Source organism: Protopterus annectens, chromosome 6.part0 (assembly GCF_019279795.1).
Source record: "Protopterus annectens isolate FY-2018-M chromosome 6.part0, PAN1.0, whole genome shotgun sequence".
Taxonomy (NCBI): domain Eukaryota; kingdom Metazoa; phylum Chordata; order Ceratodontiformes; family Protopteridae; genus Protopterus; species Protopterus annectens.
The window spans coordinates 822828781-822843599 of NC_056737.1; the positions used below are offsets into that span (position 1 = coordinate 822828781).

General features: G+C 37.4%; 1 protein-coding gene across 1 annotated transcript in view; it reads right to left on the reverse strand.

Moving 5' to 3' along the window:
- The window catches only part of ASPG (asparaginase), an 856377-nt gene that overhangs the window by 22586 nt on the left and 818972 nt on the right, over positions 1-14819 (reverse strand). The window contains exon 14 of the mRNA XM_044073584.1: positions 2854-2953. Within this exon, the coding sequence (XP_043929519.1) occupies positions 2854-2953 (100 nt within the window). The remainder of the gene's footprint in view (positions 1-2853; positions 2954-14819) is intronic.

Consider the following 14819-nt stretch of genomic DNA (forward strand, 5'->3'; position numbering starts at 1 on the left):
GATTCAGCAATATCTGACAGGACAAAATCCTCCTCCTCAAGGAAAAGTAAACCTGTCTGGTGGACATCGGCTATAAATAAACTCTACAACAACAGGAAAAAAATGCTGTCCAGGACCAAGAAGGAACAGATGCCAAACTGGAAGCAATCTCTCCTTGGCCTATACAGGCAAATACATTTATTAGTGAAGTCCTCCAAAGCTAACTTTGAGTCCAAATTGGCCACATCTACAAAAGACAATCATAAGGCCTTCTTCAAATACGTCCGCAATCTAAGGGGAAACACCCAAATCTGCTCAGAACTGATGGCCAAGGACACCACATACACAAATGCCGTGAATATAGCCAACCTGCTGGCAGACAGGTTCAGTGAAAACTTCACCCTCTGTCCCCCCATCAGTAATCCAGGATATCCCCAGCACCTGTCCCCCACCCCTTATCTCTAGGGAACAAGTCATCACCACCCTCTCAAAGGCTAAAAACACCGCTTCCATGGGACCCAATAACACCCCAGGCTGCATCCTGCATCAACTCAGGCAGGAACACGCAGCACCATTAGACACCCTATTCAACTTAAGCCTGAGTACCAGTTTCATCCCAGCCAAGTGGAGGACAGCCACCATGATCCCTCTGCACAAAGGTGATGCATCCATCAATCCAGGCAATTACAGACCCATCAGCCTAACTAGCCTGATTTGCAAGGTCATGGAACGCATTATCATGGACCACATTAACAAGGACATTGTCAACCTCCAAAAGCCTGATCCCAGATAGTTTGTTTTTGTCAAGGGGAGATCACGCCTGTTAAATTTGGTAGATTTCTTTGAGTCAATCACCAAAGCAAAGGACAAGAGGAAGACTGTACACACCAACCACCTTGACCAGGCCAAGGCCTTCAACACTATTGGGCATAACAGATAAACCATCCCAGCTTGGTGTAAATCCATATATGACCAGATGGGTAGCTAAATGGCTCACTGACAGAACTCACTCAGTCAAAATAGAGGAAGTTACCTCAAGTAGTAGACATGTAACAAGTGGCACACCCCAGGGATCGGTCTTGGGGCCCCTGCTGTTTGGGATATACTTCTCCGAGGTGCAAGCCAAAACCAGAGGTCTATGGCTGACCAAGTTTGCAAATGACTGCAAGCTGGGCACTGTCATCAACTCCCCTAGTGGTGTAGACATACTACAAGAGGGTCTCACCAAGACAAATAACTGGTGGCAGAAAGACAGTCTCAAACTAAATGTCAAAAAATTCATCATCATCCCCTTTGGGGAGAGTGAAGTCTCCACAAATTATCACATTAATAACAACATCATATGCACGCATGCAGTTGTGAGGGAGCTGGACACCCAAGTTGACAGCAATCTAACTTTTGACCACCATGTTGCCTCCATTGTATGGACAGCTTTCTACATGGCTCACCTCATTAGTAACAGTATTTCTTCCAGGAAAAAGGAAGTCATAACTTCCCTCTATTTCTCCCTTATCAGGCCCATCATCGAGTATAACACCCCTTTCGGCATGTACCTCGCGAAGCACATGCAGCAGCTGGAGAGACCACAGAGGTTCCTGACCAGGAGAATCCAGGGCTTTGAAAATCTATCCTACACAGACAGGCTAAAAGCCCGGTCCCTCTACTACATCTCCCTCAGAGGTGATCTGATGTCTGGCATACAGCACAATCTCTGACCCCGCCTTGATGAAATTGCTGCATATCCGCAAGTCAAACTCCACTCGTGTGATCCGTGTGCAAAACCTCAACTTGGTCTTCAACATCAATAGGACTTGCTGGCGATACAGATTTGTGTCCCAGAGACTCCCCAGTCTGTGGAATAGACTCCTCCTCCATGTCAAGCAGAGTACCTCATTATCCCTTTTTAAGTACAACCTAGATAACTGGATGGTAAACAGAAAATATACCCCTGGGATTCTACCTGTGTCCCTGCTGGACAGGGGCATCGGATGCTGACTTGTGGGAACATGGGCTAATTTTACTGGCTAGGCCTATAACGGCCTCACAACAGTAGCCTAGTAACTTGTTATGGTCCTGTATATTAAAGCTTACAGTTCTGGTATCTTTCTAGCTGAAGTAACTGCAACCAAACAGTTTTCTAAGATAAAATGGGCTCAAAGAAGGGAAATGTCAATTCTTCAGACAAGGACAGAAATGAATTCCTATCACGCTCAGGTATATATAAAAAAAAAAAAACAGATGCTATGCATTTTGTGAAGACCACTAATACAGAACAAAGGATAAAAAAACAAGGAAGTAAACTGATAATCCAGGGATCCCCACCTAGAACCTGAAGAACTACTTGTGTACCTCTAAGATATGCTAGTATTTTTTCAATAAAACTAAGCATTTTTTTTCCACATTTGGAATGGGATTTTATTTTATTTTACATTTGTTAACCAGGAATGCCTGACTGGACACAAGTCCTTTTTCAGCGGAGGCCCGGGAAGAAAAGCTTCGCAATAAAAGACAGCAAAATACAGCAATAGTACAATTAAGTTTAAGGTACAATAGGACATAGAAGACAGTTAAATATATAGTCTGAGACATATGGATGATTAGCACATAATCCAGCATGCCTTTTGTTTATATGTACATGATAAAAAAAATTTGAGTCCGTATAATATCAACATTGGCAATAAGCAGATTAACCGGGATGTTTGCATTTATTACTTAGAACTGATATTTTTGGCAGCCCTTCACAATATTACTTAAAATTCAAGTGTCCTAGAAGTCAAACAAGTACCACCTGATTCACTAAAAGGAAAAATAAAGTGCTTTACCAATCACAAAAAGGTAAACTCAAAGTCTGAGTAAAAGCATTTAAAACCTTACCACTTCTAGAGGTGTTTTTCCATCATAACCAGTCAGAGTCAGACTAACACCCGCTTGACTCCAAGCTTCTAAGCCTTCAAAATCATCACCTGCAGCCAAACTGTTCAAAAGAAAATAAAACAGTGGATGACTATTACACAATGTGAGAGAAACCCATCAAGTAATAATATACATTTCAAAGTTATCATAAAAATCTTTAACAGGCTCTTGCAATATATAATACAACTACATTGCACAAATTATGGTGAAAATTATTTCAGCTATTATACCCACTCTGTGATAAAGAGAGATGCATCCCAGCTATAACCCAGACAATCCAAGATCACTGCTGACAGAGGAAGGTTTTCCAGGACCTCACATCTGTAAGTGTACATGTCAGCTGCAATGGGAGAGTTTATGACTGAAGAAAGAAAACCCCTAATAGTTGGCTGGGTTACGGCCTCTAGTGATTGGTTCGGGCCAAATGACTGTAGATTAACAGTATACCTTTTATAACTAAAACATGGGACCCTCCTGTGAAGGTTCTGTGACTGTTTTGAATTGAAAGCAGTGCATCATTATGATGTAACAAGCTGAAGAACAGCAGACTTGAGTCCTGAAGTAAAGAAGAAAACACAACTCATGGAGCTGCAGTCAAGATAATAACACTTGGTGAAGGTATGCACCAAATACCAAGTAACCATGGCAGAGATGTCTGTACTGACAACATTCTTAAAACAAGCAAATGAAGCAGCCATTCCCTTACACAATGAACTTTGAACACATAATTTTCTACAAGGTAGTTGGCTACCCAATTCTAAAAAATAAAACTAACGGCAATCTATTTGGACATGGTTTGTTAGACATCTGCCAGCCCTTCCCCTCCTAAAGAGGAGGAGATGAACAGCCATTCACTTTTACTAAACATGTAATCCTCTCAAGGTATAACTTAAGCTGCAAATTCAGATGTGAAAGCTTCTCTGCTCTGGTTTATGTCTTAACAAGGAAAACCAGACAAGTTCAGGAAAATTCAGATATGACTTTGTAAAAGAAAACGATTAGTCTAAACCCTTGTAAAAAAGATCAGTTTCTTATACTTAAGCATCTATAGCTCCAGGATCTTGAGAGCAGATAGATGCCCACTCAAAAGAGTTTCTCAAGAATAAAGTTCTGAACCACTTGGATTCATGAAGAATATGGGCAAGCCAGTCAATGATGATGTTCAGTTCCAAAGAAGTGGATACATTTTTCTAAGGTAGGAGCTGTAACCTCATTTAAGGGACTCCCTAACCAGCTGTTATTAGGCCACAAGCCTGTAATGGGCAAAAACAGCTGATATATGCATCTTGGGTGATAACACATGCTCATATTACACAAGCTTCTGAGATGTCAGAATCAATTGAAGGATGACCAGATGGGAAGCACAGTACACCTAACTGTTTCCACTCAAAACATATGTCTGCTAACTGGAAAAGTTCCTGACAGCCTTAATTACTTCTGAAACACATGTCAAAAGGTCTAGTGGGATCAGGGGTTCTACATCAATAGCCAGACCATGAAACGAAGCTGGCAGTCACCTCTAACCACAGAGATAATTAATGGGTTGTGCATGGAAAGCTTCATGTACTACTAGGTTTCTGAGTGTCTGAAGCAACAACTTTCTTGGCCATCAAGCAGGAAAAGGATTTTCTAACCTTCATAAGGTTAATTAAAATTTAAGTGTCCTACAGGTCAAACAAATAGTGCTTGATTTATTAGAAGGAAAAAAGAGATGCTTTACCAATTAAAAAAAATAATAATGCAATGATAAGGAGGCATGTACAAATCTCCCATGTCATGGAGATGGAAAATGCATCCATCACTATCTTTTTCTTATCATGCTGGGGGGGGGGGGGGGGGGCATATCCTAAGTGGTGATCAAATTGATGTCTGGTATGCTCTGCTTCCATATAGCACAGAACTGACACAGAATCTAATTCCACTGGTTCAAGACAGAGTTGAAGGAACAGCTCAGTAAGATCACAGGATTGTTCATTTCCCCACGTGCTAAGAGACTGATTCTTTTCAGTTTATGGCCCACTGTGAGTCAAGCATCACTACCTTGCACAGTGAGGACAACTGCATATTCCCTCAACTGCCTGATATGGCTCTCTCTCTCTCTCTTTCTCTCTCTTGGGGGTGGGGAGATTAACAATCCTTGATTCATGTGACAACTATCCATCCTTTATGACAGATTTATCTGCAGAAACATGAGAACTGCCCACCATACAAGAGCATGGCAATGTGAAGTGTATCCAGTCTAAACTCCACAACTTCCTCATTTAAATGTGCCTCCTTTCCCCTACACAGCACAGTTTCCATTCCTTTCATAGTACATGTACACCTCTCTTTAGTTTTATACCACATGTTAACTAACACTGAAACTGTGCAAATTCTTCCTAGATTTATCCAAAGCTTTCTAAATGTTATCCAAGAAATACATGAAACGTCACTATCTTGGTTCTCCAGCTACCTCTCAAACAGGTAACAGGCAGTAAAATGGCAAAATGACATCTTGTTCCTTTCCATTATAGTGGGTACCCCTCAGGGATCAATTTAAGAACCCTTGTTGTTCAATATATTTGTTAGTGATTTCAATCTAGCTTCTAAACAAACCATTACCATACAATACCAACATGACTGAGCAATCAAACATTATGTTAAAAGCACAGATAAATTAAAACAACTCATCAAGAGTCTTTCTCCACCATAGAGGCTGGGGTGTTTGATACATAGCTGCTCCTTAACCATAAAAAAAATAAACTGATCCTATTTACCCCAAAGCATTCAACTGACTACAAAAACAATTTCAAAATCACTTCCTCTAACACCATCAACATAGAACTAGTAATTTAAACTAAATTTCTAGGAGTCATTATTGACAAAAGCTTAAAATTTGATCACATAAAATGAGCAGTGAAAAACACTCACCAAAAGCTAGGTGCACTCTGTAGAGTCAAATAATACCTCACAGATAATGTCAGTAAAAGTATTGCTCAATCCATACTCATCCCAGCACTATGTTATGCTGCTCTTATCTTGACCAACTTACAATCTACTCAATTCTCACTCTTCAAACAGTGTGGCAAACAACATTATAGGACACATCACTGTCTTACCTTTAAAAATTGGCAGTGGTTAGAGCTAAGACATTACCTTACCCTTTCCCAACTAGTCACTTCCCATAAACATAACTATTATCCAGTCAGTTGTCCTAGTTTGAACAATATTCCCCAACTTTATAATCCAAGTAGACAGTTGAGATCCACTGACAAAATGTTTTTAGCTGTTACAAAAGCTAACAGCTCAGCTGGTCACTCATTGTGCTCCTCTTTCCTGGCCACAATTTGTAACTCCCTTCTTCTCACTCTAAGAAACACAGTGTACACCAACACTTTTAAGGCACAAACAAGAGACTACCTAAATGATACCTGGCTCTGTATATGCACACAATCTGGATGATATACTTCCTGCCCCTTACTTTGTTTTCTTCTTTCCTAGCACTGTACCCTTAGTTATTGGTCAAAACTCTCCTGTTCTCTATCTTCCTTCCACATATTCTAAAACATTCTCTCCACTTCCTCTTTTTCTCTCCTACCAAGTTCGTTTCCAAATACGTTTCATAGCTCTTCACATTATATTGCTATTAACTAATGATACTTTGTTTAAATGTTTTATATTTGTTGATTACTTGTATACCTTTGTTTGCTGTGTTCTTTATTTAATTTTACAATTTATCTGGAGCTTTTCTTCCATGCTTCCAGTGAAAAGGGGTATCTTTCTGCCCAGTTGGATTATTCCAGTAAACAAATGGAACACACAAACAAATACAAATAAAGGGGTTGAACCACTGCACTTGCAGAAGTATATCATTAATTGTATTCCTCCCCAGGACAGCAAAGTTACCACTAGTGAAAGTTTTGAAAATAAAACAAAGGCTATAGCAGTAAACTATGCATCTACTCATGAAATGGTTAAGTAATAACCATATTTATGGGATACAATAAAATGAAGTATTTAGGTGTATGGACTGAAAAGGATTCTGTTATGGCAGCTAAGGATATGTGGGAAGAGAAAAAAAAACAATAATATAAAAACTGACAAACTGGAAGCTCTTGATTATGGATATGGACATTAAGATACAAGCAATGAAAATGTTTTAGACCCTTATACAAGTCAGGCATATTTTTATCAACCCAGAGGAGAAGTTTTGGATCATAATTAATATAGAGTTGAAATAATTTATTTGGGAAGGGAAGAGAGAAAGAATTAAGTGGAATAAGTTGATCCTCCCCATAAAACAAGTGGTTTAGGATTACCTGATTTGAAATGGATACTTCATGGCTCGTTCATAACACAACCACAAGGTTATAACTCAAACTGAAAAGGGATGATGAAGAGATGGGGAAAGTTTGAGAAATAAGGACAGTGTAGGATTTTAGCTGCAGATCCTTAAGGAAAACCACAACCACCATACAGAACATTATATGCAGAAAACAGTAGGAAGTATTCTAAGAACTACGCCAAAATGAGAATAGAGAAAGAAGATTTTGCCAAGAGGGAGTAATGGAAGGCAATAATTAGAGAGGGAAAGGTAGAGGGGGATGAGGCCAAGCAAAAGTTTGGACTGCAAGTTAGACACTACCCTCCCTACCGGAGACTGATATCAATGCACAGACAAAGAGAATAGGACAGGGGAGCGCTACGTGAAAGCACAGCTCTGGCATAATTTTAGTAGAGTTTATAACAGAACAGAAGCTTCTCTTAAAAAGGGGATAATTAGTAGAGCATATAAAGTATTACTAGATAACTGTAAGTATCGATCAGAGGAGGTTAGAAAAAGGTGAGAAGAGACTGGAAAGGCAATTTACAAAGTAATAATTGGGGACACATGTATAACTCCTAAGCATGCCACAAAGTTCGGAAGATTTAGCACTTTTGTTTGAAAGTGTTTGCACAGGTAAAGAGAGAGAATTTTTCCTCGGGTAGATAGCAACTGTTAGAGGTATGATGGGAATAGAGGGGAAACTGGGAACGTGTTTTGAGAGTGTAATAAGACAGCAGATTTAAAAAATTTCCTACAGAGTACTGAGTCAGAAATGTTTGCGAAGAAAATGTGTGCATCTAACAAAAGGATTCTTTGACCTTGGACACATGATCTGAACTACCTAGACATACTAACGTCTCGCCAAGTTTAATGCCCCTAGTTGACATAAAAACAATTACTAGAAAACTGAAATCAAAATCTAAGCCAACTGTAATTAAAGTACTGAATTTCGTGAAGAAGATAAAAAAACTGGGAATGGGATCTTTAGAAAAGGGAAAGAACAAATTACATTAAAATAAATGGAATTTGTGGGAACAATACATGGCAGAATAAAGTTCAGAAGATGGAACGAGGATTAAAGGAAGGCAGGAATTAAGAAATTTATGTAATAAAGTGAAGGATATACAAAAAATATGTGTAATGCGTGAAAATTAAAATGTAAATATTTTCTATTAACTCATTCAATTCTGAACGGCAAGAGACTAATTAATACTTATGATTCCTGAGATCTTCTAAGAGAGAGAACTACTTGCTTCCCGAGTACTTGTCCCCCAAAATCCTCTACTGAACACACTTCACTAAATTTATAATATCTGATAGTTTGAGTTACAAAAAACGTAAAATATGAATGCTTTTCTGTAGACAGTGAGCTATATAATGGTGCTAGCATCAAAAGTCTGTTTGCATATGCTGCTTTTATATTGCAGACATAAGAAATAAAAATAATGTTTGTATTCCAAAAATAATTAGTGTTGTGGTCAAACAAATTATTATATCTCTATAAGTATGCAAGATAGACCCACTGTTTACATTTTTGAGAGCTTTCCGATGAAATATGACAAGAGAGTGTAGCATACTAGTGTTTTGTGATACTGTAAAATCTATGCAACTTAAACATATAACAACTTATTATATAATAATACAATATTATCTGCAAAACTGTGTGTCAGATAGCACGTATAAGAGGCAATACTGTGATCCTTAATGCTTTTTAAACTCCTTTATTGAAGTATCATTCATTATTGTGGCATAGACCAACTTACATTTATGTAAACAAAAACAAACCATATTAACAAGTTCAAATTTACAAATATTATTTTGTATAGAATACATGCAATGTATAATCAGTCCAACATTATATAAACTGCTCAGTTCCTAATTTCTCTTAACCCTCGTTCCTCCTCCAAAGCATTTTCTGCATGTATTATTCCCTCAAGTTCCATTTTTAGATGTAATTCACTGCTATCCTTTTCTAAAGGTCTTAATTCCTCTTATTTTATCTTTGTTACAGTATTCACTACTTCAAATATGGCTGGTTTAGACTTTGACTTCAATTTTCAAAAAAATCTATTTTTTTTTTGGCAGCCACCAGGCTTAAATGTAATTTTTTTACTATGTGTGGGCAATTCAGATCCTGTATCCCAGCTCAAAAAAATAATTTCCTTAGTTACACTTATTTGCTTGCACAGTATTCCTGACAGAGTACTCTGTAGGGAATTTTTAAAATTTCTCAACTCACTGTACTCTGAAAACATATGTTCCCAGCTACCTCTTTCTTCTCCATCACACCGCCAACATTTGCCATCTACATGAGGAAAAACTGGAGTCTGCTTTGGGTATAAAAGTACCTATGCAAGCACTTCCAAGCAAAAATCAAAATCCTTAATCTTGACTTTGTTGCATATTTGCAAGCCATACACATGTCCTCCCATTGTTTCTTCATGAACTGTTTACCCAAAGTCTCTTCCCATTCTTTTCTGACTGCCTCTGATTGACTCCTACAGTTATCATACAATATTTTATATGCCCTAATAATTATCCCCTTTTGTAACAGCAGCTTCAGTTACAGAGTCTACTACAAGCTTAACCAGTGCAGGTCTTTCACTTGGGATTCCTCGTCCCTTTCTCTCTGTGTATACTCCATTGTCAATCCGTGACAGGGAAAGCAACCTTTTGCCTGCAGCTCAAATGTCTTCTTTGCATCTTCCCATTCTATTACCTTTACCTCTCTAATTATTTGTTTCCAATACCTTGGTACCTTTGCCAACTTAATCAAGAAAATTCAAGCCTCCACTTGCCTATTCTCTGTACCCCTAAGTGCACTCATCCCTCTCAGCAGAATCTCCCCTCTCCGTTCCCGTGTTGGCTTAGTTCATAGAATAGTTTCTACTACTTTATGAATATAATATCCCTTAAGACTGTTTTTCTCCTTAAAGAAATGCATCCAAAATCCCACTCTCTCATTTCTTGAGTTTCCTCCTGCCAGCCATCCCTTTCCACTTTGAACTGTAGCTTTCTGCTTGTCTTCTGTGCATGAGCCCTAACTGTGTAGTTCTAAAATATCCCTTCAAATCAGGTAATCGTAAACCCCCATATTCTATTGAAAGGATCAAATTAACACACTTGATTCTTGCCCTCCTCCCCTCGCAGATAAAATTCTTCAACTCTTTATTAAGTACTATCCACAATTTCTCATTTGGTTGATAAAAATATGCCTGACCAGTGTATAAAACTAAAGGGACTAAAAGTATTTTTACTGCTTGCCTTTTGCTATCCATATCTATAAGCAACAGCTTTCAGTTTCTCAGTTTTTGCATTATCTTTTGTTTGGTCTCTTCCTAGATATCCTTAGCTGCAATAACTGAATCCTTTTTAACCCATACATCTAAGCACTTCATTTTACTGTGTCTCCATAAATATGGGTATTGCTGAATCAATTCATGTGTGGCTACACAGTTCACAGTTATACCCTTTGTTTTATGTTCATTAATCGTATATCCTGAAAAAAACGTGGAACAGTTTCAAAATGTTCCACAACAGTGAGATGCCTTTTTCTATTTTCATCAGGTACAAAATAATATCGTCTGCAAATAAAGCAAACTTTTCTTGATTACCATACCAATTATATCCTTGAATTTCTGAGCCCCTTATTTTCTTCCCCAATGGTTCTAAATATACTGCAAATAAAGTGGAAAGAAGAAATACCCCTACCTGGTTCCGCTGTTCAGAGGCAATTTATCAGACAGGGACCCTCCTACTTGTTTTTGCCACTAATCTGTCATATATCCTCCTAATTAACTTTATTATTGTATTGGGGAATACAGATTCTTCCATTGCCGTACTCATAAAATCCCAGCTTACTATGTTAAATACTTTCTCTGCAACAAAACTTGCCAACAATAGCAGTATTTTCTTACATTCTGTTTCCCCTCTGAATCATTATTGTTCTGTTCATGTTGTCAAATGTTTACATCCCATCCACAAAAACCCACTGATTCATACTTATTAATTTTGGCAACACCTCTGCCACTCTTTTAGCCATTATGGAAAAAACACTTTATAATCATGGTTTAAAAATGAAATGGCCTATATGAAGCTGGTTCTGATGGGTCTTTACCATCTTTTAGGTATTACAGCCACCACAGCTTTTTTTCCAGGATGTTGCTGCTTCCCCTCTATTTTAAAATAATGTAAAAAAATCCTTACAGTTCTTTATCACTTTCTTCCCTCCTAGCTTCTAAGCTTTCACTGGCATACCATCTGTTCCTGGACATGTTCCTGCAGACTGGTTATACATCACTATTTTTAACTCACCTCCTCCTATCTTAATTGTTAACCCTCATCTACCTCTAAACTTGGCATATTTAAATCCTCCATGAATATTTCAATTTGTGCTTTTTCTTGAGTTCCCCATTTCTCTTCCTTATATACATTTTCATAAAATTTCTGAAATATCGCCACTACTTCTACAGGCTCTCTGGTTATTTTTCTTGTTATAGGCTCCCTAAGTTTAGTACAATCCTTTCTACTTTCTGTTGTCTACATCATTGTACTAAAAGTGTTTGTGCTCTGGAGTTATCAAAAAACAGTTGCTTACCAGCAATCTTTCTACACTAGTGCACATTATTCAGATAATCCCTTACTTTCTCTTTACTACTTTGCAGTTGCATCTCTTCTTGTTCTGTGAGATTCCCCCTTTAATGTAATACTTTAACTTTTGCCAGTCCCTCCAAATAATTCTTGTTACTTCTTAACTAAATGCCTTTTTCTATTTCTACCCTATTTTTAAACATTACTTTCATTTTATCCCACTCACTAGCCATAACTTCCTGAGTACCTTCCATCTTCCCTAACATCTCCTGAATAAATTCCACTACACATTCTTTAAATTCATCTCTATTTAACAGGCAGGTGAGAAAGCACTAGTGTCTCATTTTTACTTCATTAATCTGCACTTTTACCTTCCTTATTATTGGCACATGATCTGAAATAGTCATTGGATGTGTATCAAAGCTCTCAAGTAAATGCACATGTTCCTGTGAAATACAAGTTCTATCTAATCTAGCCCAGTTATTGTACTTTGTGAATAATATGTAAATTATTTCTGAGTTCCTACGAATTCGTGTCTTCCATACCACATACTTTTACAAATATCTTCAGAAGTGTACCCTCTTTTGTAATATTTTAGTGTTGGTGTACTCTGTTTTTTCAATATTATGAAATTCAGTATTTTGAGTTTTCAGTATTTAGAACTTTCAGTATTTTGGCTTCAGTATTTTGAATTTCAAGATTATGAGCTTTCAAGATTTAGAAGCGGACCGATTATATATATATATATATATATATATATATATATATGGACTTCAGAAATTAGACTTTGAAAACACCAAGTATGTGAGTTTTAGGAGTACTGGGAAATCTCTTGTAAAGAGTATACTCTTACAGGATGCACATGAACTCTGCTTTCCTGACAAGTATACTCTTGTAGGAAGTAATGAGTTAATTTATGTCTGCCTATGGCTTAAGTACTAAGTTAATAAAGGTGTTAAAAATAAAAAGAGTACCCCTTTAAAACAGACCAGTAGCAGCAGAGATATACTGAAAATAATGAACTGCCAAAATATTGAATGACACAGCAGTGCCTACAAAAGACCGAAAAGAGCATGTCGACGAGATCACAATACAGCGGGGACTGTTTTTTCCCTTTCTCCACTACAGTGTAATTTAGAAACTGGTATATATGATTACCAAGGGGTATGGGGGTGCAGGGGAGTTACCCCCTTGCACAGAAAATGTGCCACATTTTTCATAATTTCATGTTTTGACTTTTGTTGCTGCTGTTATGCCCTTTGGTGTTTCTGCAATTCAATATTTTAAATGTATTCAAAACAATTCCAAGCAATTCCAGAAGATGCAACAGCAGCATCGTAACTGCATTTAACATTGTCTAGCTACGTGAGTGGATGAAATGATGAAATGAACGATGAAATGATGAAATGAACAATGACAAAACAGAACATTTATTATCTGACTTTGGCATTTCTGACAGCAACTTTTTCATGTCCTCTAGAGTAGATAAAAGATGTCTAATCACAGGGTTTTGTTGGTTAATGGTGTGAGGATATTAGATATTGTTATCTATGCTAGCATGACTGGCTGAAGTTTTGTAAATACTTGTAAATAATTGTAAATTACCTAGTGTTATATATGCCAGAATAACTAGCTATAATTTTGTAAATAAGTTTGTGTTTTTTGATTATTACTTTGATTTATGTAAGATGTTTGAATCAAGCATTGTTCTGGCTAACCAAATGTACATGTTTTTTTTAAATAATTCTGAATGTAGATTATGCCAGCAGCTGACCTAGATGTGATATCATCGCGTGCCAGAGCTGAAAGGAATAGAATCTCCACAGCAGCTGCTTTGTTTACTTTTAAAAGTCTAATATGAGAGAGTAGAATTCTCATAACAGCTTTCTATGACTTTTAAAAAATTCTGTATAAAAGCAGGTGCTGAGTCAGTTAACATACAGTAGTAGTCCAGTAGTAGTTCAGCAGTAGTAATTGTTGTTCAGTAGTCAGTTGTTTTCCAGATCAGTAATTAACACTCAGAGTTTTTCCAGAGCTGTTCAACAGAAATAGCAGAAGTTACTATTCCAGTCGCTGAGGACGAGACAACATCCTGAAGAGTGAACATATATTCTTATTTTGCCTTGCAGAAGTAAGAGTCTCATCTTGCCTTGCTGAGTTAATAATATTATTATACAGGGACAGTTAATCTTTAGACAGGGTAGGGACCTGCAGTTAGATATTTAAGAGTTTTTCAACAATCAGTACGAAACCTATCCCACAGTGTGATTTTCATAATTCCTATGTGTGAAACTCTGTGGTTGATTGAAATCAGTTATTCAGTGTATATATGTTTTAAATCATTTTCGTTTATTAAATATTTTACTTCCTTTTATAGTGGTTGGTTATTTAAAAAGTTATTTTGGCAACACCTGAAAGTGTTTATGCTTACTGTGACAACACCAGGGCCACTCCAAAAAGCCTTACTGCTTGGATTACATGCTACCATTTATATTGATATTTATTTTATCCAATATAATTGAACATCCCTTTTGAAGGGTATTGTGGTATTTGACTGATGTCAGCCATTACCTTGTAATTTGGGAAAGAGGACATAGCAGGTAAATATGCATCAGTCATTCCCAAGAGTGTTTATACGTGTGAATATCAAATATTTAAGAGTCAGTGTGCCAAATAACTAGAAATGGGACACAGTGCTCTGCAGTGGTTAGACTGAAGACTCATCTGGTGACCTAGAGTGAACCATAAAGTCCAGTCCCACGTTGGTAGCCTGTTTCCGGTGTACTCTTAGGGGAAATTGTGTATTTCTATCCCTACTTTCAGTAACGCTCCTTTACCGGAGACAGTGGTGAGGACTGAGGCTTCTTAGTTACTGCCCAGGTTAAAGCAGGGTCATCACAGATGGCATAAAATGAAAATGTAGAAAGAGTACACTGTTTTCTGTACCTATCCACCTTCCTACTTTCTTTTTCATTAGGTAAAGTGTTAGAAGTTGGAAGCAGTTTGTTGAGTTTGTCAGAATTACTGCTGG